At 43.4% G+C, this 24199-nt stretch overlaps 2 protein-coding genes across 4 annotated transcripts in view; both read right to left on the bottom strand.

Annotated features, from left to right (window-relative positions):
- The window catches only part of SLC12A6 (solute carrier family 12 member 6), a 50636-nt gene extending 35912 nt beyond the window's left edge, over positions 1–14724 (bottom strand). For all 3 annotated transcript variants that reach the window (XM_054992392.1, XM_054992393.1, XM_054992394.1), the window contains exons 1-2: positions 14514–14724; positions 12065–13222 (exon numbers count right to left, since the gene is read on the bottom strand). In XM_054992392.1, the coding sequence (XP_054848367.1) occupies positions 12065–12311 (247 nt within the window). In that variant the 5' untranslated portion in view covers positions 12312–13222; positions 14514–14724. The remainder of the gene's footprint in view (positions 1–12064; positions 13223–14513) is intronic.
- Positions 14725–19918: 5194 nt separating this feature from the next.
- On the bottom strand, positions 19919–23270 carry NOP10 (NOP10 ribonucleoprotein). The gene is made up of 2 exons (XM_054995044.1): positions 23111–23270; positions 19919–20357 (listed from the first exon to the last, which is right to left on the bottom strand). Exons 1-2 carry the CDS (start codon positions 23162–23164, stop codon positions 20217–20219), a joined length of 195 nt encoding a protein of 64 aa, XP_054851019.1. The 5' UTR covers positions 23165–23270; the 3' UTR covers positions 19919–20216.
- Positions 23271–24199: the final 929 nt, after the last annotated feature.

Here is a 24199-nt window from a genome sequence, read left to right as displayed (position 1 = left end):
CTTTGCAACAAGAATATTGGTCTCTCACACATTGCTTTCTCTATTTATCAGACTGTAAAGATACCTCGTAATGCACCTGCAGGGCCCTAGCAAGATTTCAGTTTGCTAGATTTAACCAAAACTATACACATTTGTAGTCACCCTTTGGTCTATATCTTAAAATTATTATTTTTTTCATTTGCAAGTACTGGAACTGAGCATCATCCATCAGTCTTCAAAGTATAGGCTGCAAAATCTAGTAAATCAGCTCTTCCCACATACTGGGTTGGCTCTAACCAGCTTTTTTGTTCAATGTCATCCAACGTCTCTCCTTCCTACAGCCTCCATTCCACATGGCTTTTGTACATGCAGGTCCCATGACCCCCAGCACTGACTTTTTAGGTGGCTGATGGGACTCTTGCTTTCTTTTTCACCAGCAGAAAAGCTAGTTGGAGCCAAGCCAATATGCCTTTTTGTACTAGAAAAACAAAATAACAGAAATGTAAGAAAGATGTTTAATTTTACTACAGAATTATTTCTATCCAAGATAACTTCGATTTGGACCACTCCTTTTCAACCACTCCATGAGCTTTTGTCTCATCTTATTTTTAAGCAGGTCAGCCTGAACTAACATAATCACCTAGTAATATCTCTAGCTTTCCATTTTGCCATTTTGATCTGTATTGAATAACTCTGATTCAGTCTAACCCCTACAGCTTGCTTCTGTAGAACTACAAGGTAGGTACCCACTATATCTTCCATTGCTGATCTATGACGTCTTTCTAAAAAAATCTTCAGCAGAGAGCACTATACTATTTATTTTATTTATGTCACTTATAGTCCGTCTTTCTCACTGAGACTCAAGGCGGATTACATAGTGTAAGCTTAGTACAGTCAACATCAAGGACGGTTCAATAAACAATGCCATAAGGTAAATAAATGCAAGTTTATAATGACACAGTAGCAAAAAATCCAATACAACTACACAAATTTCATATTACTTTGACTACTTAGATGTTTCTATCAGACCAAACTGAAACAGTTAGCAAGCATCTTATAAAGGTTAAATATCCCTAATGAAAGAGGACACTGTTGTCTTCCTGAAATAAGAATGGTCTGGTAATTGTACGTATACCATCATTCTTCTAGCTCAGTGGTTCTTAACTTTTAATCCACTATTGTCCAAGCATGTGACAGTAGATTTGAATTCATCCCAAGCCACAAGTAAAAAGTTAGGACGTAAACACAGCATTCCAGACAAGTTCTCAAAAAAGTGCCAATTTCTATTTGAGCCTGACTGTTGCTTTTTTGGCATCCCAGATGCCCCCATTTGACGCAAAAGGTCTAAATGTCTCCCCAAATTTGTAGGTCATAACTTGGGAGAACACGTGTCGCCTTTTAAGAATCACTGCCCTAAATACACATAACGCAGCCATCATACTGAAATATATCACGGCTGGAGGAAGGGGAAAGTGCAACAACATGCCACATTTTTATCAATACCTGTTTCTTCTACCTTTGCCACCATTCTCCTACACCCCTGTTCAAAACATTTACAACAAATGTTATGGATGCCTCCTAAACTACTCACTGATCAGGAATTTTAATTGCTTCTGGCAAGTCACCCAGTGCCTGTAGATACAGGGACAGATTTTATTGGTAAGCACACAACTATACTATTATGTTTAACTAGCAACAAAACCCATTGTGGGGGAAAATACAATGGGCTCTAGAAAGGGGAGGGCAGGCAGACGGGCATTCCCTCCTCCTCCATCACTGATCCCAGCTGGATGAAGGCAGGCAGGTGGGCATGGCCACCTCCTCTGCGCCTGATCCCGGACAGGTGTACGGGGGGGGGGGGGGGCATTGCCTCCTGCTCCACTCCTGATCCCAGTCAGTTGAAGGGCGGGCCTTGCCGTCTGCTCCGCGCCTGATCCTGGACGGGTCAAGCGGGGGTGGACATTGCCTCATGCTCTGCTCCTGATCCCGTCCAGCTGAAGAAGATGGGCATTGTCACCTTCTCCTCACCTGATCCCGGCCAGGATCCCTGATCCCGGCAGGCATTGTCACCTGCTCCACTCCTGATCTCTGCTGGGTGAAGTTGGGGGAAGGCATTACCTCCTGCTCTGCGCCTCTGGTTTTATCCTAACACTTAAAAGCTATGAATGTTTTATGATTGGCTCACCCCTGTGGCAGCCATTTTGTACTGGTACCCCACTACCCTTTCTCAAAATTCTAAAAGTATCCGCAGACTCAAGAAGCCAGGGGCCACATATTAACTCTTGTGTACTATGCCAGCTCTAGTCTACTTTATTCCTACACTGCAGGTACATTTGAAGACTTCTTTGTTTTGTTTGAGGTTTCCTCAGTAACTCTTAATTGCCCTCCTCCCTGTCTCTGTGTTTATACTGGCCGTTTCTACACGGCTTACCTTCCCTTGGAACAACCCGGAACATCGCACAAAAAACGCAGAAGATCGCATTTTCTCACACAAGATTTGTGCGACATCGCGATCTGCATTTTTTGTGCAATGTTCTGGGTCATTCCGAGGGAAGGTAAGCCGTGTGGAAATTGCCATTTTTGTGTTTTTATGTATTTATGGTGATGGTGAAGGGTGCCATCAAGTATTAGCTGGTTTATGTGACCTCCTAGTGTGGTTTTCAAGGCAAGAGATTAACAGAGGTGGTTTATCATTGCCTGCCTCCGCAGCCCTGGTCTTCGTTGGAGATCTCCCATCCAATAACTAACCAAGGCCAACCCTGCTTAGCTTCTGAGATGTGATAATCATACTTGCCTGGGCTATCTACTATTTATTTAAATTCGTTTGTATATATTGATCTTTAAATGCTTTTTAAACGTCTGAAATATTTTAATGTCCACAGCCTTGAAGATCCTTGGATGGAAATGAAAGAAAGAAAGAAAGAAAGAAAGAAAGAAAGAAAGAAAGAAAGAAAGAAAGAAAGAAAGAAAGAAAGAAAGAAAGAAAGAAAGAAAGAAAGAAAGAAAGAAAGAAAGAAAGAAAGAAAGAAAGAAAGAAAGAATCATATAAAATATATAAGATTAGGATGTGCGTCCTGCATCTAGACACAAAGAATGATGAAACACCATTTTCTGACAATGAAAAAGAATCATTTCTGTCTCATCGTTGCTGTTGGTGGCAACAGGTGAGCTTTCTATTTCATTAAAACACCCAGGGGAGTTTTAATGAACAGCAACAGGTTTTCCAGGAATTCTTCTGACTGGCTCCACAGAGTGGGAGCTCAGCTGCCCAGAAGTAGCCAGTCTGTATTTTGTCATCCAAATGGCTACTCCCCATAAATATGGATAACTCAAAACCCCTCAAGAGCCAAGGCAGGCCAAAATTTAACCTCTTTCCTTGTGGAAGAAATCCAGACTTGGCCCTAATTGCATCGACTGTGGTATCGCATGCATATTAGAGCAGGCATGTAAAATTAAGATGTTTCTCCCAGACAATAATTGCCATGGCAAGGAAGCCATAAATGGCATGCTGGCATACTTAAGAGGAAATTTATTCTTGAAATGGTTTCAGCTTGACACTGAAACTGCTCTATACATTTTGAGGCAAGCTTGAAACTAACCGACATTCTTATAATGGGAAAGTACAAAAGGAAGGCATCAGAAAGTCAACCTTAACACTTGATCCTCTTCCAGAACCATTTTTCCTTCCTTCTTTAGTGTCTCCTTGCCTGGCATACATGAATATGAAAGATTTGCAGTGGCTATTAGACATAAAGAGGGAATTAGAGGAACTGAGGAATTAGAGGAACTGAAACTTTCCAAATTGCAATGGAATAACTATTTGGAGATAAGAGAGTTGTAGATGAGGCTCCTGATAATCTGCAGGATAGGGAATCTGCCCCCCCCCCTCCAACTCATTCAAGTTTTATAGCCCCGGAATAAAGTGATATGATGACAGTCCTTTATCCGTGAGCATGCACATGCCCATGGCCCTGGTCACTGACATTACTTCCGGTGCAACTGGGAAGCGGAAGTGTTGCACACTTCTGCATGACATCATCAATCAGGGCCATGGATGCGCATATGCCCATTTCCCCAATCAGCTGGCAATCTGCAAGTCAGGGCCCAAATCACAGGGAGATTGATTTGGAACTGTCAGTTTCATCACAATTCCATTACACTTGGCAATGCTAATTCTGCAGAAGAATTCTATGAATCTAACTTGGGGGTCCTCAAACTTTTTGAGCACTGGTCAGTTTGGGAATTTTGAGAAAGAGTAAAGGTTACCACCACAAAAAGAGTCCAGTAGCACCTTTACGACTAACCAACTTTACTGTAGCATAAGCTTTCGAGAATCACAGTTCTCTTTGTCAGATGCACCACAAAAAGGTTGCCACGGGAGGTTGGACCAGTCACAAGATGGCTGCTGTGAGGGACAATTTCAAAAGGTTGGGAGGTTCCAAGCCAAGCGTCCTCCTCTGAATGGAGCAGCTATTTCCAAATTGCAGGCCCACTATGGTCCTCTGAAGCACCTCCTGCTCCAGTGTGGTGGAGGATGACTTTTTGCTTCAGGGAAGAGGTGTTTTCGGGAAGAAGCAAATTGGTTCAAGGAAACAAAGCGATCGGCACCAGGTCGGGGGTCACTGATCTAACTCCTGAAAGCTCGTCAGGGAGCACAACAGACAAAGATTCTCGCAGTCATTACAGCAAGTGAGCTAAGTTGATCCTCAATGTGTTTTGAATACTTTCCGATGCACCCAGAACAAGAGCTGAGTCAGCATGGGTCACTTTTGTCAGTCCAGTTTCCATATTGCAGCATTTTTTTCATGACTGTCTGCACCAGATTTGTTGCCATGAGTAATCACTATGCAGCTTTCCCCCAGCTTTCCTGGGAGTAGTTATACTCTGACTTTTTTTAAAAAATCTGCTTTGCAGTAGGCTGTTTCCCCGTGCATACTCTTTATTCCGTTTTTGGTGTTCCACCTCTTCCCCCATCTCCCACTCCTGCCAGCCCACTGCATTGTGATTGGCTACTCTTGTCCAGCCAGCCAGTCCCCCTCCCCTCCTGTCCATTCTTCCCCATTCCCCCTTTCCTCTTTTTTTTTTTTTAAAAAAAGGCCAGCGCAGGATTCTTGACTTGCTGGTCTGAAAGCACAGTGGGGACTTACCTTTTTATTCTTTTTGCTTTGGCACAGGTTGGAATATTGTATAGGGGACTGAATATCTGGGTATCAAAAATAAAGATTTGAATATCGAGTTTTAGAGAGGTGCAAACAGTCACAGGCAAGCCTTCAGGGAAAGTGAGGAACTATATCCCCGGTTCAGAAGGGGCTAAGGAAGGAAGACTGTAAACCCTCCTGCATCACAGGAGAGATTGGAGACTTCAGAGCGCAGCTGAGAAACAAAGAGATTTCCCCCACTCTGGGGTTCTGCTGGGCATATGAAATGGAACAGGGTAGGCTGGGAGAGCATAAGAGCTGCTTGTTACAAGATCAATGGGAAAAGAAAGGAGGGGGAAAGGAGATTGATATCTGGCATAAACAAGCGTTTAGCAGACCACATTCTACTGTCTGAGAAATCTGTTTGGTCACAATCAGGTCACAGACAATATGGCATTTAACACAGAAACCATGCAATTAAGTAGAATCTGAGAACTTCAGCTCTCATATGCAATATAATTTCTAGCAGCCCTGTGAATGTGTGTATTCACAGGCAAGGCAGACTTTTTAGAGGGGAAAGTGCCTTCCCCAGCCTTTTCCAAGATGGCTTTGTCTACTGTACAGAGAATGATTACTTCCTCTGCAGAAACAACATAAAAATGTGGGTTCTTGGTCATGACCCCTTCAAAAACAATCATCCTGGTTTACAGAAAACAGGAAGTGTATGCGTAGGAGAACAAAGAACAAAACTGCTGCGAACTAATGTACTGGCTTATAACACGCACCCTAGAAAACCCGTATAGAAATATCCAACATCGTGCTCCTTTGTTAATGTATGTATGTATCCAAATTAAGATGTGCAATCACATAAAGCAAGCTTTTGGATGGACTGTGGCTGATTGGTGAAGCATATCCTTCGTACACTGAAGGTTCCAGGTTCTGTTCTTGGTTCCTCCAATTAGCAGCTGCTGAAAAAAACACTTCCCTAGGTCTGAAGACTGCTGATCAGAGTGAATAATACTGAGCTAGATTTACCAATAGTCTGACCCAGTATAAGGCACATTTATACATATACACATTTGCAAACCTATACAGGATAAATTGGGTGGTACTATAAAGTGGTGTGTTCAGAAAATTAAGCAATCTACATGGTGTGTTTTTCCAGACTTATGTATATTTTAAAAAGCTCTGAATGTGTAACCAAGTCTCTATAAGCACAGGAAACGCAATCATACCAAGCCCTGTAAGTGTCTATGTGGACTGTCAAAGTATACTGGAAGGGGATAAGCAAGACTACAGCATACATTCAAAGAATGGCGTTGGCTTCCTCTGATACACACTCGCATCTTGGGAAGCCTTTGCCTCACTGCCAGCCTCTTTGCAGATTACCTCTATTTCCCCTGCAAGGACAAAGTAGCACAGAACAGCTCCCTGTCAGAAACACGCAGCTAGCATCTCCCAGGAGATAGACCAGGAGAGGAAGCTGGGACATAGAGTCCCTGAGGCACTCGCTGGCTGGCTGGCTACATAATCTATCTCCTCTGATATTGTGTGTGTGTGGAGCTGGGGGAAGGGAGACAGGATCCATTTGTAACCTCAAAGAGAACGGGTCCTACTGAGACATGATTTTTGGCTAGAAAACCATGGCAGAAATGCAGGCAGCTGCATTAGACAAGTCCATTAGACAAATCTTAACAGAGAAACATTATTGTGTTATTGTGTTATTATTGTGAAGTGGCCTATGTTTGCTGCATAGGTCAGCATATAACGTCAACATGATCTGGACAAGGCTATCAATAACTGTTGTAGGTTTGTGTCTAAGAATAGGGGGAAATGTAGCCAATACTTTGGATTTCCATAGAAAAATGGCTATTTATAGAGATTCATTTTTTCATAAAATTAATAACAATAAATGGATGCCACTGTCAATACAGTATCAGGCAACCTTGGCAGTTTCAAAGTTTTAATAAATGTTTTCCAGGTGATTATCCTTCGGAATTGAGTAAAGAGAACATATATGTTTTATTTATTGTAAATCAGAAGGGGGAGGACAAACAATACATCTGTATAATCCAAATTAAAAAATCAAGTTATAAGTTCACTTAATTATCAAGTCATATCAAAACCAAAGCTACAATTCATATATCTTATAGATAGAGCTATAAAACGTGCACACATGGTGGGAAGGAAACTGTAAACACCCATCTGATATGAAATTAACACATAACACAATTGATGAGGCACCTGGTGACCACCATAAATAAGAGTTAAATGATGTAGAAATAGATTAATAGAGGGCGTGCCATGCACAGTTCTTGGGAAAGCTGAAATTAGGGTATCCATTTTCAGTGCCTTTGCCCCTCTTAAATAAACAACATAAGTACCTGGCAAATGCTTTCACGAGCCTGAAGGATTAAAAGTGCAATCCTGTCACTGCACGTAGATCAGTATTACCTATGGTTAGGATGGCGCTGTAAGACTATGATGTGCAGGGCTAAGAACTATAGTAGCCAACTGGGAGAGGAGATGGATTCATAGAAATTGACAAGACAAGTGACTCAAAAAGTTTTACAGCCCAAACCTAAAGGCATTTATGGGCAAACATGCAGTATTATGGGGCTGCAATGTATCAGAGAAGGCATCAAGTCCGACCCATAGGCGTTTACAGATCACATCAAAGATGCAACCCGTGACAACTGATTAACTGTCAAGAAAGAAAAAGAGTAGCAGGGCGCACTGCAGTAAGGATACCTACAAACAGACAGCACTGGACAACCCACAATGGAAGAGATCCACTTAACTGTGCTTATAGTCAACATGCATAACTTGTAACGTGCCAAGCTGAACGCAGCCCACCACCCATGCAATGTGCCCTGCTAAGAGCTCAATAAACCTCTTTCTCGCTTACTTGAGGACATGGGTGTCAACAGCAAAAATGGTCCCCAATGCACGGCGCAGCACTTGACTTGGTAGGTCACAAATTTTGCAGGCCTGGCTTAGAATCATAGCATAAGGCTTTTATCAGTCATGGCAAAACATCCACCCAGATGCACAGACCTACAAAGCAAAGTTAGATTTATAGTAATGCCCTGAAAACGAAGGGAGAGGTGAAATGAAAATCCAAGGCTATTTTGCACTAAAGATTTTAAGCCAAAAATTAGATTTGACGTAGATGAATCCAGACTTTGTTTCGGAGTCTTGCTACTTTTAGAAATTTACATCAACCCTTCCAGATTGAAATCAAGTTAATTAGACAGGGAAGGAGAAGGCACGTGATGGATGAGGAAGGATATCAGCTGGGGAATGGACAAGCTGGAGTTGGAGAATGGAAACACGAACAGGCCAATGACGTACTTCTCTACTGATCTGAAAAGGGGAAGCAGGCCTGACCACACAAGATAAGAAGGGGCCATCTTTTTAAAAAATCCGCCCAGTTACCAACATTTTGCTAATCAAAAAGTAATGCAGAGAACTTTGCCCTTAAGACAGCAACTACCAGAGACATAGGTGGGACTAGCTGATGGAGAAAGCCATTTTTAAGGCATTGCAGGACTCAGACTAACAGTGCAATCCTAAGAAGAGTTATTCCAGTCTAAGCTCATTGACATCAATAGGCGTAGAGTGCAGTAACTCTGCTTAGGATTGCACTGTAAGCATTCCCTACTCCCTTTACTACCAGGAACAAAGGTGAAACTTCAGGCATTTCAAGCCACCACTCAAACACCAGAATCCCTTGAGTTTTAGGTGTTCCACTCGTATCATTGACTGCTATACAGCTCCAAGCCCTGTTGCACTCACCCAGTCTGGGTGTTTGTTGCCGAAGAAAGTCACCAACTGGCAATTCCACGTTGGTCCACTGCTTGCCTCCTGGTAAGTTCCTTGGCCAGACTATCGTATCCGACAGCGCCCTTCAACCATAAGAACGAGCTGCAAGCTCTACCATAGCCTGCTTCCTCTGCTTCTACTTACCTGAAGCCTCGCCAATAACTGGACCTGACCCTACTAGCACTCCAATACTCAGCCTCTTACACAACAGAATTACACTCAACTAAACTGAAATTCACCTGAACTGAAATGTCATAAATCCTAACGCAACTGCCTCCTCTGCTTATTTTCCATCACAATCAATGTGAAACACTCTACTGATTATACAGGGTACCTGCCAAATCCACAAATGCAGAGGAATAGTCTTGATCACCCTTTGCTCTGGCAGTCAGCCAAACCTGGAGCATTACTATCTTGCAGATATAATACATGAGAGTTTTTATTCAGGCACACATTTGATGGCTAGGAATAAAGAAGCTTGCTTCAGCCGTGAGATTAGACAGATCAGCCATCCAATAAAATAAATTGCATTGATATACCTTTTGAAAAGGGAGGGGGGGAAAGAACGGGAATCACAGGTTTATGAAGACACAGTGTGTAATGCAAGAAATCAAGTCCTCACACGGTTATTTTCCACAGCTCTTGTAATATGTGTGGCAAAGTGTTACTTTTTTTTTTTAATCCTGCCTTTTGAATAGGTTCAATGCAATTTACAAGCGCAGCAATATTAAGCAAATATAATAAAAGCAATAAAGGTCTCCAAACATCAGCAGGCTCAACAACAGAGAGTAAACAAGTTACTCAAAAGCAACAGGTGAGCTTGAGAAAAAGGCAACAAGAGGTCCATGAAATAAAACTGCCTTGCTGAGCTTTCCAAAAAGCCCGTGCACATGAATACACGGAGCTGGCTTGTAAGAAGCCAGGTCATTGGTCTATCAAGTTCATAGCGGTCTACAGCTCTGACTGGCAGTGGCTCTGCGGGGTCTCAGGTGAGGGTCTTTCACATCACCTACCATCTAATCCTTTTATCTGGAGAGGCTGGGGATTGAATCTGGAGCCGTCTGCATGCCAAGGAGAGGGTCTTCCGTTGAGCCACAGCCCCTCCCCATGAATCTATATGTGGACGGCTCTCATTTGGCAGGAGAGAAAGGATGGAAGTCATTTGATTGGGAATTCTCTGAAGAACAAAATCATCCATGAAATATATGGGCTTAGCAATGGTAAGAAAGGATAGGAAAAATGGTTCTCCTAATTTATTTATTTATGTAATTTATAGTCCGCCTTTCTCACTGAGACTCAAGGAGGATTGCATAGCGTGAGATTAGCACAATCAGTAGCAAGGACAAGGGAAGGCATTTCCATACAGTGTCAAGGACATTTCCATAAACACTGCCATAGAGTAAATGAATACAAGTTTACAAAGACATAGCATTAGCAAGGATCCAATACGGGGATGAGCAAAGCTGCTGTGGAGGGACAAAGGGAGGGAGGCGGTCCCGTAGGTATGCTGGGCCAAGGCCGTGAAGAGCTTTGTATGTAATAACCAATACCTTGAACTGAGCACAGTAACTGATAGGTGGCCAATGGAGTGACTGTAGGATGGGAGTGATGTTCATGCTCCTGCTCACTCCTGCTAACAGTCGAGCTGCAGCATTTTGCACCAATTGGAGCCTCCTAGTTAACTCAGATGGGAGACCAACGTATAGTGCATTACAACAGTCAAGTTTTTATGTTACTATAGCATGGATCCAGGTGGCCAGGTTGGCTGTGTCGAGATAAGAAGCCATTTTCCAGGCTAGAGTGAGATTGTAGAAAGCGGAGGATATTTTAAATATTGTATGACCACCCACCCCTGCCACAGCTCCAGGATATGACATGGTAGAAATGCAAATATAGATATACACACGGCACTACTATTCTCTCACCATCAACGATAACCTTGTAAGAATGCCCACAAAAGGTACCAGCTGCTCAAAGATTTACTCGCCTTCCGGCCTGCACACGCTTGTCAGCAATTCATGGTTGTTACGAATGAACTGAGGGGAAAACCCAAGTTCAACACTCAGTTTAGAACCCTTCTCTGACTGGATGCCCACAGGCGATTCTTACTTGCTGTAGATAAGCAGGCAAATAGCTTATTTGCAAGTCTACCTCAATAATATTTGGTCCTCTATGTAAGACCCTTACCCTCAATTGCATCCATTGCATTATTATTTCATAATGCAATACCGCATTACTTCATTCTCATGCTCATATTGGGGGTGGGGGAGGGGTCACATTAGTGAGGAGTCGGACTGCATCATAGCCAACATAAATTCCAAACAGGATGCAATGTGTTACGTTTCAATATTGGTGTACAGGAGAGAAACAGAGATCTGTCTATACACACTTCTTGGTTTTTTAAGACACTAGAAGATCTCAGCAAGGCTAGATTTAAAAACCTCTGAGTTGCTATTCATAAATCCCACAACAAAAGATGTGACTTTGAGTCATTGGTGACTGAGCAAAGCCCAGCACTTTTTTTGTTTTCAAAAATCCATTAGACAAGGGAATCCACAGGATTAAGGGAACTAACATTCTCCGAGTCATTTCCCATGAGTCTTGCTCAGCAATTCCAGGCACAGGAGAGAGAATGAAGAAAAGAGATCTGAGAGAATCACCGATACGAAGAAGCTAAAAAAAACCCACTATGGCCCGAAAACAGAAAATATTTCAGGAACTAAGGTTCTGTTTTCCCAGCAAGAAGGAATAGGGGATGAGAGGGTAAAGCCAAGATACTTTGGATAGCTAACTCAGGAAAATCCAGACATGTTTGAAAATGCCAACATCATGCCAAACACCATCTGTCAGAAAGACATTTATCTGCCAAGACAGACATGCTCAAAAACCCTCTCCGCTTTCAACCTTGCATTTCCTGCTCACCTAACATAACCCTTCATATCTGCACTGCAGCCAGGTGCTGAACTGTCCTTTCCCAAATCCTAATCCATCACATCTTTAAGTCTTCTCTGTAGACATCTAAACATCTGCACTCTTCATTCACAGCCGAATTCAAATCCACCTCTACCCTCCAATCATTCTGTTTCCTTTCCTCCCAAAACAGTACACCAAAGGCAACCTACCTTCAGCCCCATTGGTGTGGGGATTGGTCGTCCTCTCAGTAGCAGGCTCAGCTGCTTCAGTGGCCAGAGATGTCGTCGCTCTGGAAAAGTCACTGATGCCCTCACTGCGACTTGTTTCAGGAACACTTTCGCGGGAACTGAAACGGACACGGGAGCTAGAACGAGAGCTGAGGTCGGGGCTGGTGTCAGATAAGCCTGGGATATCATCAATTTTAGTGGGGGTAACCATGAACCGGACAGAAGCCATCCTGGCAGTTGGAACGGAAGGCCAAAATAATTACTTCCTTGATAATATTACGGAAGAGTTTGCTTGATGTGATAAGAAATAAGACCACCAATCAAGGGGACACAAAAGCCAAGAGTGTTTCCAAAGGTTCTCTTAAGAGTAAGATTCATATCTAGCATTGATTCACAAACTGATCTGGTACAACGCGGATTCTAGACATCCAAAGTGTATTTTCCATAAACATGGCCAACAATGAGGATACCACATGATTTTGCACAGTAATATTTCATAGACAATTGGTTCAAAGATTGGTTTATCAGGCTAACATGTCACAGTTGTATGTTCCTCGAGGTAGCCTAAACATCCAAATGAAAGATGGTTGTCATCTTTATCTGCCAAAGGGCCATACGACAAGTTCCTGGTACTAATGTATGCCCATAAGAAACTCTCACATATTGGGGTGAAAGCATCTATTTCTTAGGTGTATATTATTTTTGGCACAGCAAAATGCATAGAGGTAATTTCTTTCCAAATCGGAAAATCTCAGTGCAAAGATCTTCGAAGAGCATGAAAAGGCCAGAGAGTCTCAGCTGAGAGAAAGAATATAATCCACTTGCTTCCAGTGTACCATGAGAAGAAACAACATACTCTTCACTGGAAACGTCACTTATGATTCTGGCACAGAAACAATGATTAAAGAGGTTTCATATTCTGAAGCAAGGAAAAGAAAATTTCACAGTGTTCCGGCACAAGAATTTAAAAACAGACGGTACAGTTATTCCTTAAGATGTTGTCAATGTAAAGGCTGCACATTTTCTCCACAGAGTCCTGGTGGTTTTTCAGAGATTCTGGTTTGAGAAGATAACCATTTGATGGGCAAAGAATTATCACCCCTCTCGTGGTATGAGAGAATACACATTCCCTATAGGATCCTGGAAAAATAAGAGTGAATATATGTAACTTAGCTGTTTTACACAAAAAGAGCAGCAATGAAACATTTCTACACTGACGGCCCAGTATGCAACATGCCAGTGCCATAAATGCACCATATTTGAGGGCATATCTGTTATTCCACTAGACATTAGGGTAAGTTAACAACTATTGCTGCAAGGCTGTGTATAGAAGCAAGCCGCACGTAAAAGCATTTGAGCATCATGCATTATCACCCACCCCCTTCGGCAAGATAACAAGGAATGTCATTTGTTAAGGCCTCCAAGTGCGCAAAGGTGTGTATGTCTTCTTTGAGAGGGCACAGTGAGAAGGGAAGCACACAGCAGGGGGTAAACACAGATACCCCAACACAAAACAGTAGCATTAGGAAGCCGCCACAAACCAGACGGAGGGCAAGGAGACATTGATACAAAGCATGCATGGGATCCATGAAACCATGGGCACATGAGAGGAGGGCAAGCAGTGCCAGTGATTTGAGATGCAACCCATCTGGCTTGTGAGAAGGGACATTTTCACCAGACTAGAAAGGACTAGAAAAGGACTAGAAAGTCCGTCCTAGAAGATCAGCCTCACCAACAACCAAGAGTAAGAGAAAGCACAAGAACTCTTGCAGCTAGCCCTCCCATACACACCCCTGAAACGTAAGGTAGTAGAGATGCCAACTCTGGGTTGGGAATTCCTGGAGATTTGAGGGATGGAGCCTGGGAGGATGAGGTTTGGGAATTGAGGGACCCCAACTCCCAGGTGGGGCCTGGAGATTTCCCGGAATTACAACTGTTCTTCAAGTGTTCCCCTGGAGAAAAGGACTGCTTTGGGGAGTACGCTCTATGGCATTATACCTCACGGAGGTCCCTCATCTCCCCAAAGCCTGCCCTCCCCAAGTTCCAATCCCCAAATCTCCAGGAATTTCCCAATTCAGAGTTGGCAACCCCAATCCCAGTGAGGTATAACGCCGCATGAAGTCCACCCTCCAAAGCAGCCATTTTTCTCTAGAGAAACAGATCTCTGTATTTGGGAGACTGGTTGGAATTCCGGGAGATCTCCAGGCCCAACCTGGAGGTTGGCCACCCCCCTAGGTAGAAGGACCCAGGCGCGCAGGTGCGTTGCGTGCCGTGTTCCACCTTGCCCCATTCTCTCCGCGTGAAAAGAGGGGGCAAACTGCGCGTGCGCAGCTCTCCTATCTCCTCATTCTCCCCCCCCCTCCCTCCCATGGCCGGTCCCGCGATGCCGAGAAAGTAACGGAGGCAGTTGAAGTGACCGTTAATTGTTTACCTGAGGCGCGCGCCCCGCGGCTGCTCCCCGCAACGTTCGAAAGGGTCTCTCGCGCCTCCCCTCCTTCGCCTGAGGTAGGCGCGCGCGCCGAGCCGCTTGCCGCTACTGCAGAGCAGCCGCTGTCCGCGCGCGGCTACTGGCTGCTACCTCAGATGCCGGTTTCGAAGTGGGAGGGGCAGAGGGGGGAGAAAAAGAGCAGAACTCTCCTCAGTTGTCCTCATCCTCCCCCTCGTTTTGGCACATGCGTAGAAGCAAGCATCTATCGGCTACTGTTGCTGGGCTTCTCCTAAAAGCCATTGAAAGGAGGAAAGGGGGGGGGGGTTAGGGGCAGCAGTGTGAGTGTAACGGGAGAGGGCTAGAACAACCAGGGGCAGCGCGAAGGGGCTGCTGGGAATTGTAGTTTTTCTTTCCTGAGGGGGGTGCCTATTCTAAAGTAATAAATAATACTGAAGTAAATAATAGATTGCAAGGAGAACTCGAAAGGAAATCGATAAATCGTAATCAATGTGAGAGGAACAATATGACGATAGGCAGACAAAGCAATATACGGAAAATTCAGGAGAGTCGCTCGCTAACTACTGCTGTACAATATATTATAACTGAGGGATGTATTTTATCTTTTGTCGACCCGCTTTAGAAAAAATTATGAAAAGGGAAATTATATCGTGTTACATTCATAAAACACATTTTTCAATGCTGGTCAAAAAACCAGTTAACATTTTGTCTTTTGTCGGCCTACATTAGAAAAAAGAAAATTATACATATTATATTCATAATACATATTTTTCAATGCCGTTCAAAAATACTGGGGGATATGTCTTATTTTTTGTTAGCCTGCATTGGAAAATATGAAAAATATAAATATCGAGGGTATGTATTCATAATACATATTTTTCAATACAGGTTAAAAAAAAATAACTTATATTCCTCAATCACAATGTATTGTACAGAGCATAGCCTGCCTTATCTAAGGAGCTCAGGGCAGCTTAGCACTTATCCTAGAAACCACCCATATAATGGCTAAACAAGTTTAGGTTTTTTTTAATCTCATTGCATCCATCAAATAATAGAAATGCACATATAAAACACAAGCACCAGTATCTATAAAACAAACATTCAGATTTTTTAAAAAATAGTTTTATTAATACTGTTTTTTTGCTGTTAATCTTCAAGGCGCTTTATGCGCATCTTGCAGTATTTACAACAGCCCTGTAGGGTAGAGTGGTACAACACAATGCTCATATTGCAGAGGTAAAACTGGAAGTGCGCCTTGCATAAGGCCTCCTAGAGAGTTAGAGGCAGAGCCAAGACTTGAACTGGAGATATTTCAAGCAGGCCAAAGACAAACATAATATCTTTAGGAGAAAAGATTCTGACAGAGATTCTTTTTGTAGCTCTTGCCCTGATATTGGCTGATCTGGTAAGATAGACAGGGGACACATAGAGAGGACATATGTGGGGGGATAAGCAAGCATTTGAAAGCAGAGGAAGTATATACACAATATTAGAAAACAAAGAAGAGAGTGCATCTGAACATTAATCTTACTTAAAATATGTACATTTATTTATCTCTGTTAAAAACACCCCAAGCAGAAAATTATTACTATACCGACTAAAAGGCGAGGTCATTAATCCATCTGAGTTAAAATAAATTCATGCAGAAGCAAAGTATGGAACACTATTTTGAAACCAAAAAGGAAAAACATACCACATGTTCAAAACTGACCAAATCCACATTCCCACAAAAGATGCATAAATATTTTCTAGTAATCAAAATGCAGAGGAGGAAAAAGGATGGAGGTGTGTCTACGAAAACAAGATCTTTGTTTGTCTGTTTAATCTGAAGCCCAAATCTTAATAAACTTTATGTCAGATAAAATGGTAAGGGGCAGGGGGGACTGAACTTTTCTGCACTGCCACCAAAGAGGCTGTCTCTGATCCCCACTCCCCTTTGTGGTTGCCAACTTCCACATGTGGCCTGACATTTTCCCAGAATTACAACTGACCTCCAAACTACAGAGATCAGTTCCTCTGGATGAAACAGAAGCTTCTGAGGGCAGACTCTCTATGGCATCCCTGTTTAACTCCTCCTACCTAATTTCTGCCTTCCCTTGCCACAATTCTCCAAATCTCCAGGAATTTCTCAAGTCAGAGTTGGCAACCCAACCCCCCTTACCTCTGAAAGGGGGTAGGTACAGCTGGAGAAAATTTTCTGCTAGGCATCTTCCTATGGGACTGGCCATCCTTCAAATATTTTGCACTCAAACCATTTGAGGCCTTTGAGATGAGCATGCCCCGCACATTGAAATGTGTCCCAATATGAACTGGCAGCCTGTGTTTGTGCACTTAAGACTGGAAACCACATCCTAGGGTTGCCAGCTCCAAGTTGGGAAATTCCTGGAGATCTAGGGAGTGAAACCTGGAGAAAGTGGGGTTTGGGGAGGGAAAAGTCCTTGGCATGGCATAATTCCATAGAGTCCACCCCCCCCAAAGTAGCCATTTTCTCCAGGTGAACTGATCTCTGCGGCCTGGAGACCAGTTGTAATTCCGGGAGATCTCCAGGCACTACCTGGAGGCTGGCAACCCTAATCCTGAGTTACAGAATGACCACATTTTACATCAAACATACCTAAGGATAAGACACAGGGATTCTATTATCAACAGTGTTCTGTTTATGGGGACTGTGAGGTGGGTCACAAGCTCTTATAAAGCTGTCATTTTTGGAACGGCTTGCTTCTAATGCATAGAGAGCAAAGACCGTACCCACCAGCTAAGAAGAGCAGCTGGACTGGTGAGGATCCCCTTCTAGTACAGGCAGGTTCATTCTCTGGCTTCTCCTTTCATGTGACTGTGGTGAAGACCACTGAGTCAGTGTGTGTGACAAAGGCCAGCATGAGTCTCTGTACCTATTATACATTTGACCTTTTGGGAGAATACACATGCACTAGTCACTAGACTCAATTTTCAACATGCCCTCACTAGCACAACATGCTTGAGTTTTCTCTGCATGAGGACATAACATTTATCTCCTCATCTGCACATGATCCACAGATGATTGCTCAGAGTGCTGCCCCAGAACTGTTAACTTTGCATGGTCTCTGCTCTTACTTGCAAGTCTCAAGATGAACCAAAAAGCAGCCATCCCTGTTATTACCCTTTGCCTGGTTTCCCCTGCTCCTGCTGTGGTTTCAGTGGCAGGATGTCAGCAAGCAAGAGGCATTTTAAAGAGCTGCGTCTGGCTCAGATCGGCCATAAAACATCCCCACCTTGAGGCAGGAAATGAAGCTGAGTGAAGTAACACAATGGCAAAGCACAGAATTCATAATGAATGAGAAACTTTAATGATACCCCTCTGAATCCCTATGTCTGTTGGAACATGTGGCTAACTATCCCTCCCACGGAACACCTTTGGACTTGCAGCTGGCTGTCGAGTTCGGTGATATCATATATACCACCAGGGCTTTTTTTTCTGGGAAAAGAGGTGGTGGAACTCAAGACCACACAATGATGTCACTTTGGGTCAGCTGGAACAAGGGAGGAGTTTTTTAAAGTTTAAATTGCCCTCGGCAAAAATGGTCACGTAAGAGCGATGGCCCATAGAGGTATTCCTCATGTGACCAAAAATGGTCACATGGCCCCGATCTCCAGACAGAGTGGAGTTTAGATTGCCCTCTGCGCTGCTGGAGTGGCGCGGAGGGCAATCTAAACTCCCCTGTCTGGAGATCAGGGGGCGGGGCCACCAGCCATGTGACCATTTTCAAGAGGTGCCCAACTCCATTCCACCGCATTCCCACTGAAAAGAAGCCCTGTATACCACTTAGGTGATGTCACTTGGCAAGCAAGAGCACATGGATCCTTTAAGGACCTCACCTTAACTATTCAGAGTAATCAATGTGAAAGTTTCTCTAAAATCTTCTGGCTACTTTATGACGTCCTTCTTGGCCACATAGATCGATGGGCAACAGAGGTTTTGGGGTGGTGTTCACTATCAGCAAGTGATGATGGCACATAGAGGTATTCCTCAAAGCACTCCTCCAAATCTGACAAAGCACAATTCTCTTTGCTAAGCAAGAACTGTTGAGGGAGAAATGAGAATTTCTGGGGGCTATCCTCCGCTGTGGACGAAATGGATCTAATTCTGCAGAATAACAACTGTGCTTATATATAATAATAACTGTGCTTATATATAATTCTTCTACACAGATTAGTATCCCACTCAGAGTGGCAAACAAGGTCAGCGTTACGGGGTTTGAACAAGCAGAGTTCTGATCTGCAGCCCAGCCACTTGACCACTATGCTACAGCAGGTCTAGAAGCCACTGCTTAATGACCAGAGTATTAATCTTCATGGTTTAAATCAGGCACTGATGTACTGCTTGATTACATTTAGATTCTGTCTTTTTTTCCATTATTTTGCTCTGCGTGCACTATCTGAGATCTGCCAAGTTTAGGGGTCATATGGTGTGCAAACCTAGCCGAGACAAAGAGAATCAGTCATTCAGTACAGAGGAAAATATTCTCTCATTGTAAAAAAGTCAGTATTGCTTTTGTCCTCCGTCACATAGGTTAGCTCCTATTTGATCACTTTCTAGGCTAAAAGTGCATTAGCGGCTCTTTGCTTCCCCTCCCCCTTGGGAATGTTTGATTGGTTTTTTGAGGAGAATGGTAAGGGGGGGAAGGGAGGAAGGAAGACTTTAACTCTTCCAATGAGGCAACAGGAATTAAACAGCCCCCCCTACTGTTTACTCATGGGGGGAGGGACTTCGATACACCCAGCAAGAAGTGGGGACAGGAGCTGCTCCAATGAGAAAAAAGGCTAAAACTTCCCTCTCTCCCCCAGCACTAGTTCTCCTTCCTGATAAAACAGTCCTGGAAGCTGCATTAGCAAAGGATCAAAGGTTATTTAAAATAAACAGAAGAAACGGCAAGGCGTAGCTGAGCCCCAAGTGAACACTCTATTCCGAACTGCACTGATGCAAATATATTTGTTTACTTATTATCTCAAGAAAGGCTAGCGATCACCTGAAAAGCACAGGCAAAAGGAGTTCACAAAGGGAAGGGCTCAGGTTGGCGGAGGTGGAGGGAATAACTGCAACAGGAAGGACCATCGCCTTCAAAATTTGCACATTGTAAAAAAAAAAAAAAAATCCAGAAAACGTGGCGAGTTCACAGCATCTTCGCAGCATCATCCAGGCCTTCCCTCCCGCATTGCTTTGGAACCGACTGTTCCGTCCTCATTCCTCCCTCTCGAAAACAGAAGCCTGCTCCAACCCACACGATTACACTTTGTGACCTGCTATTGCAAAGCAGCTGCAAATGCCCACCCCCCACCCGGTGCCGAATGCTTTAGCCAAACCAGCCACCCTAGATGCCTCGTTGTGACAAGACCACCACCAGTTCTAACACTGAAGAAATAAAACAATGGAGCATTCTATTTATTCGAAACCAGAAATCGCACAGCATGGGAAATTATGCAAAGCCTCTTGCAAAAATGCCTGCATTTTCGTATTCCATGGAACAAACAGAAAATGAAAAAGGAGGGTCGACACACCAGCAGCACACCAAGTCCAAAAGATAAGCAGACCACAAAAGAGAGGTGGGGCTCTTTTTTCCCCACTGCCCACTTCTTCATGGTGACTGTGGAAGAAGCTGCTCTCATCTTGATGGGCTGCGGCAATTTCAGCAGACACTGGAGGAATACGCTTCATACCACTGTCCGAGGCTGCTGGGTCATCAGGACGCCAAAGCGTTTCTTGATGGTGATCCTGTGGCGCGAGTACTTGTCATCTGGGGAGAAGCGGGCAGGGTGGGCTGAACACGTTGGCTGGCCAGCAGGGTCCACCTTCTGCAAAGCATGGAGGAGAAGACAACTTGTGAGCCAAAGCAGTCCGAAAAAGACTTACCCTATGCCTAGAAACACCATGTTGGGGATCACTGTCGTACAGGAGAGGGGGAGGAGGAAGAGAATAGTATTGAGGAGGGGCTGATCAATGGCATTGGAGAGGGTTGTACAGTTTCTGTCAACTGTCTGCAACACATTTAAGAAAGCACACCCTCCTATATGTTTTGATCTCTGCTATCAACAAAGCGCACTCTTTCAGAAAAAATATCACCTTCCCACCTAGGTTACGCTGCTGCCTTCTGACAAGAGTATAGGATTCCCTCCCAGTGGGAGAACAGATATGTGGACAGGAGACATGTCATAAAGGAGGACATGTTTACGAAATTATGCATGGAATAGACAGAGTGAACAGAGAGAACTTTTTCTCCCTCTTCCATAATACTAGAGAGCCAGTTCGGTATGGTGGTTAAGAGGAGCAGGACTCTAATCTGGAGAGCCGGGTTTAATTCCTGACTCTTCTGCCTGAAGACAGCTGGGTGACCTTGCGTCAGTCGCAGCTTCTCGGAGCCCTCTCAGCCCACCCACTTCACAGGGTGATTGTCGTGAGGATAATTACAACACACTTATTAGACCACTCTGAATGGCTGTTAAGTTGTCCTGAAGGGTGGTATATAATGGTGTTGTTGTTGTTGTTACTACTAGTACTACTAATACTAATACTCAAGGGCATCCAATGATGCTGATGGGCAGAAAATTCAGGACGACTAAAAGAAAATACATCTTTACACAATGAATTATTAAAACGTGGAATTCAGTGCTGGAGGATGTAGTGATGCCAAAGGCACAGACAGTTTTAAAAGGAGATTAGACAGATTTATGGAGGACAGATCTATCTGCAGCTACTAGCCACAGAGACTAAAGGGAACCTCCATGTTCAGAGGCAGCAAACCTCTGAATATCAGTGCCAGGAGGAGATAGATCCAGCGGAGTTAGCCGTGTTAGTCTGTAGTAGCAAAATCAAAAAGAGTCCAGTAGCACCTTTAAGACTAACCAACTTTACTGTAGCATAAGCTTTCGAGAATCACAGTTCTCTTCATCAGACGCATCTGACGAAGAGAACTGTGATTCTCAAAAGCTTATGCTACAGTGCTAGGAGGCAACATCAGGGGAAGGCCTCAGCCTCTATTCCCTGCTAGTAGCCCTCCAGAATAACTGGTTGGCTGCTGTGTAAGACAGGAGGCCAGACTAGATGGTCTGATTTGGCAGGTCTCTTCCGATGTTCATAAAAAAGCACCATCATCTCTTAATCAGAAGACTGAATTCAGAGAAAAGCCAGGGGAGCAAAGATCAGCCATTTCTTACAATCCAAGCTGCACAGATCACAATTCAATGTTTCAAACAACAGAGTCATTTGCTTAGTGGGCTACAGTGAGTGCGACATGCCTGTTTCACCTGGAGCCGCCCATCAGCGCATGCCAACCCAACAACTGCAAGTCCATACTCTAAATCCCAGGTTCTTAACTGCTAGCAGATTTTTTTCCTGAAGTCAGCAACAGGTCATATTGAACTACAGATGCTATCATATTGCTGTTAATTGCAATATGGCAGAATGATATACACGCTCCAAAAGACCACACTAACAGTGCAATCCTAAACAGAGTTACTCCAGTCTAAGCCCATTGATTTCAATGGGCGTAGAAACTCTGCTTAGGATTTCACTGTAAGAGTCATTCCTTTTGACTGCTTTACAACCAACGTAACTTAGATAATCACTTTTCAGGAGGGAGGTGCCTCTCCCCCCTTCCTTTAGAGGAAGTCAGAATTAGCATGTACTATTGTCTGTTATATTGTTAGCATGTCTGACCCCACAGTGATTGAGGGTATCTGTTGGACTTGTACGTTAAATGCCATATCTTGGAGTAATTTTTGTATTTCTAATTTTCTTGTACTCATATTGGATTTCATGGTGTAGCTTTATATATGCTTATGTATTTATATTTCTGTATTTTATGTGATCATGGTGTTCTGACCAGCCCTGAGCCTGCTTGCGGGCAGGGCAGGCTAGAAATCTAATAAATCAGAGCTTAAATTCCTCTTTTAAAAAACGCTTTGTATATTTTGAATCCAAGCCTTAGGGAAGGGCTCTAAGTTAAAAACAGTGAGAGACTGTAGGAGGAACTTGGAGAGAACCAACACTCCATCCTCCTTTGAAATCTTCTCCATCCTTTTCCTTGATTATATTTATTATTATTTTAAATTTTAATTTATGTCATTTATAGACCACCTTTTTCACTGAGACTCAAGGAGGATTACACATTGTGAGATTAGTACGGTCAAGGACAATTTCATAAACAATGCCATAGGATAAATAAACACAAGTTTACAAAGACATAACATCCAATACAGAGTTGAATATTCTATTCACTTGCAATATGTAACCTGCCTTGGATCTCAGAAAGAAAGGTGGTCTCCAAATAAACAACAACAATAATTACCAGCAAGCAGCTCTGGCACATTTCTCCCACACCCATGAGGACCGGAAACGTGTCTTAAACTCATTTAAGAGGGAAAGGGCTGGGGGGAAGGTTAACAATGTTCAAGGTGACAAGTTGCATGCAAAGATCCCCCTGGAATGCCAAATACGCACAGCTATACTTTTGCAAACAGGAAAATGACAGAAGAAAATCAGCTCAGTAGCATCCGGAATTGTTGGAGAGCCAAACACATATGCATGCATATGGAGATAAACTTCTTACCTTTAGCGTGTAAACCCTGTCGCCCTGCTCGTTGATATAGAACTGCAAGAACATCGCTGAGATTCAGCCTTATTGATTTCCCCGCCAACGATTTGGGTCAGCTTCTTGGTACGAATGCACACGTGCTTCCAAGCTATTCACGGGCACATTAACCACGAGGCTTCCGGGCCAGAGGAAATCCCCCAATGAGGGAGCTCAAAGAAACGATGTCTTTCTCCAATGCATTCTGGGAAATGTAGTCAGCGCATGGAGCGTTCCTCCCCTCTGTATGTGTAGGCGTCGTTGCCCAATGTGTTCTGGGAATTGTAGTCTCTTCGCTCCATCTTTCTAAGCTGTTATACTGGGAGAACATCTAGGGAGAAGCTCTCTGTATTGAAAACATCGCTCAGAATCATCATTGGAAAAAGACAAAAAAAGAGGGGGCGGGGGGGAACCAGCCTGGAAATAAAGTCAGGAACCAAAAGGTTAAGCAACAAGAAAATAAAATTCAACTATTTATATTACACCGTGCACAGAATTTTAGGATTAAAAACGTGTAGATGTGTAACCATTATTGTGATTCTTTGTTACTGGATGTGTAACTTCATCTTGTTACTGTATATTATGATCTGAGGTTTTAATGGTACCTTATATATGGTGTTTTTAATCTTAAGGTTCTGCACACAGTGTAATAAGTAGTTGTATTTTATTTTTATTTATTTTTTTTGTCGCTCAGCCTTTTGGTTCTTGATCAGAAATCACCATCATCGTGTCAACATGCTTCCATGCAGGGTTCACCGTCTTAAAATATTAAAATAAATGTATCCTTTACATTACAAAAGCTTTCAGGTGGCTTTTAAAATAAAGACACATTCAGGCAGGCTTCAGGATTTCACGTTGCCCGGCTTGCCAGCTCCAGGTCAGGCAATTTTTGGAGATTTAGGCATGCAGCTGGGGGGGGGGGGCGCAAGGTTTTGCTTTTTTATTATTCTTACTTGATTTTTAATAGCAGACAGAGATGGAGGCTGAAGGCTTTCTGAGGTATGAGCCTCCCAAAGGGTTGCATGGCAAGCCAGGCCCAAGACCTCGTGCAGGGAAATACAATTGCTG

This window comes from Eublepharis macularius, chromosome 12, assembly GCF_028583425.1.
Source record: "Eublepharis macularius isolate TG4126 chromosome 12, MPM_Emac_v1.0, whole genome shotgun sequence".
Taxonomy (NCBI): Eukaryota; Metazoa; Chordata; class Lepidosauria; order Squamata; family Eublepharidae; genus Eublepharis; species Eublepharis macularius.
This window is presented reverse-complemented; position numbering and strand designations above follow the sequence as displayed.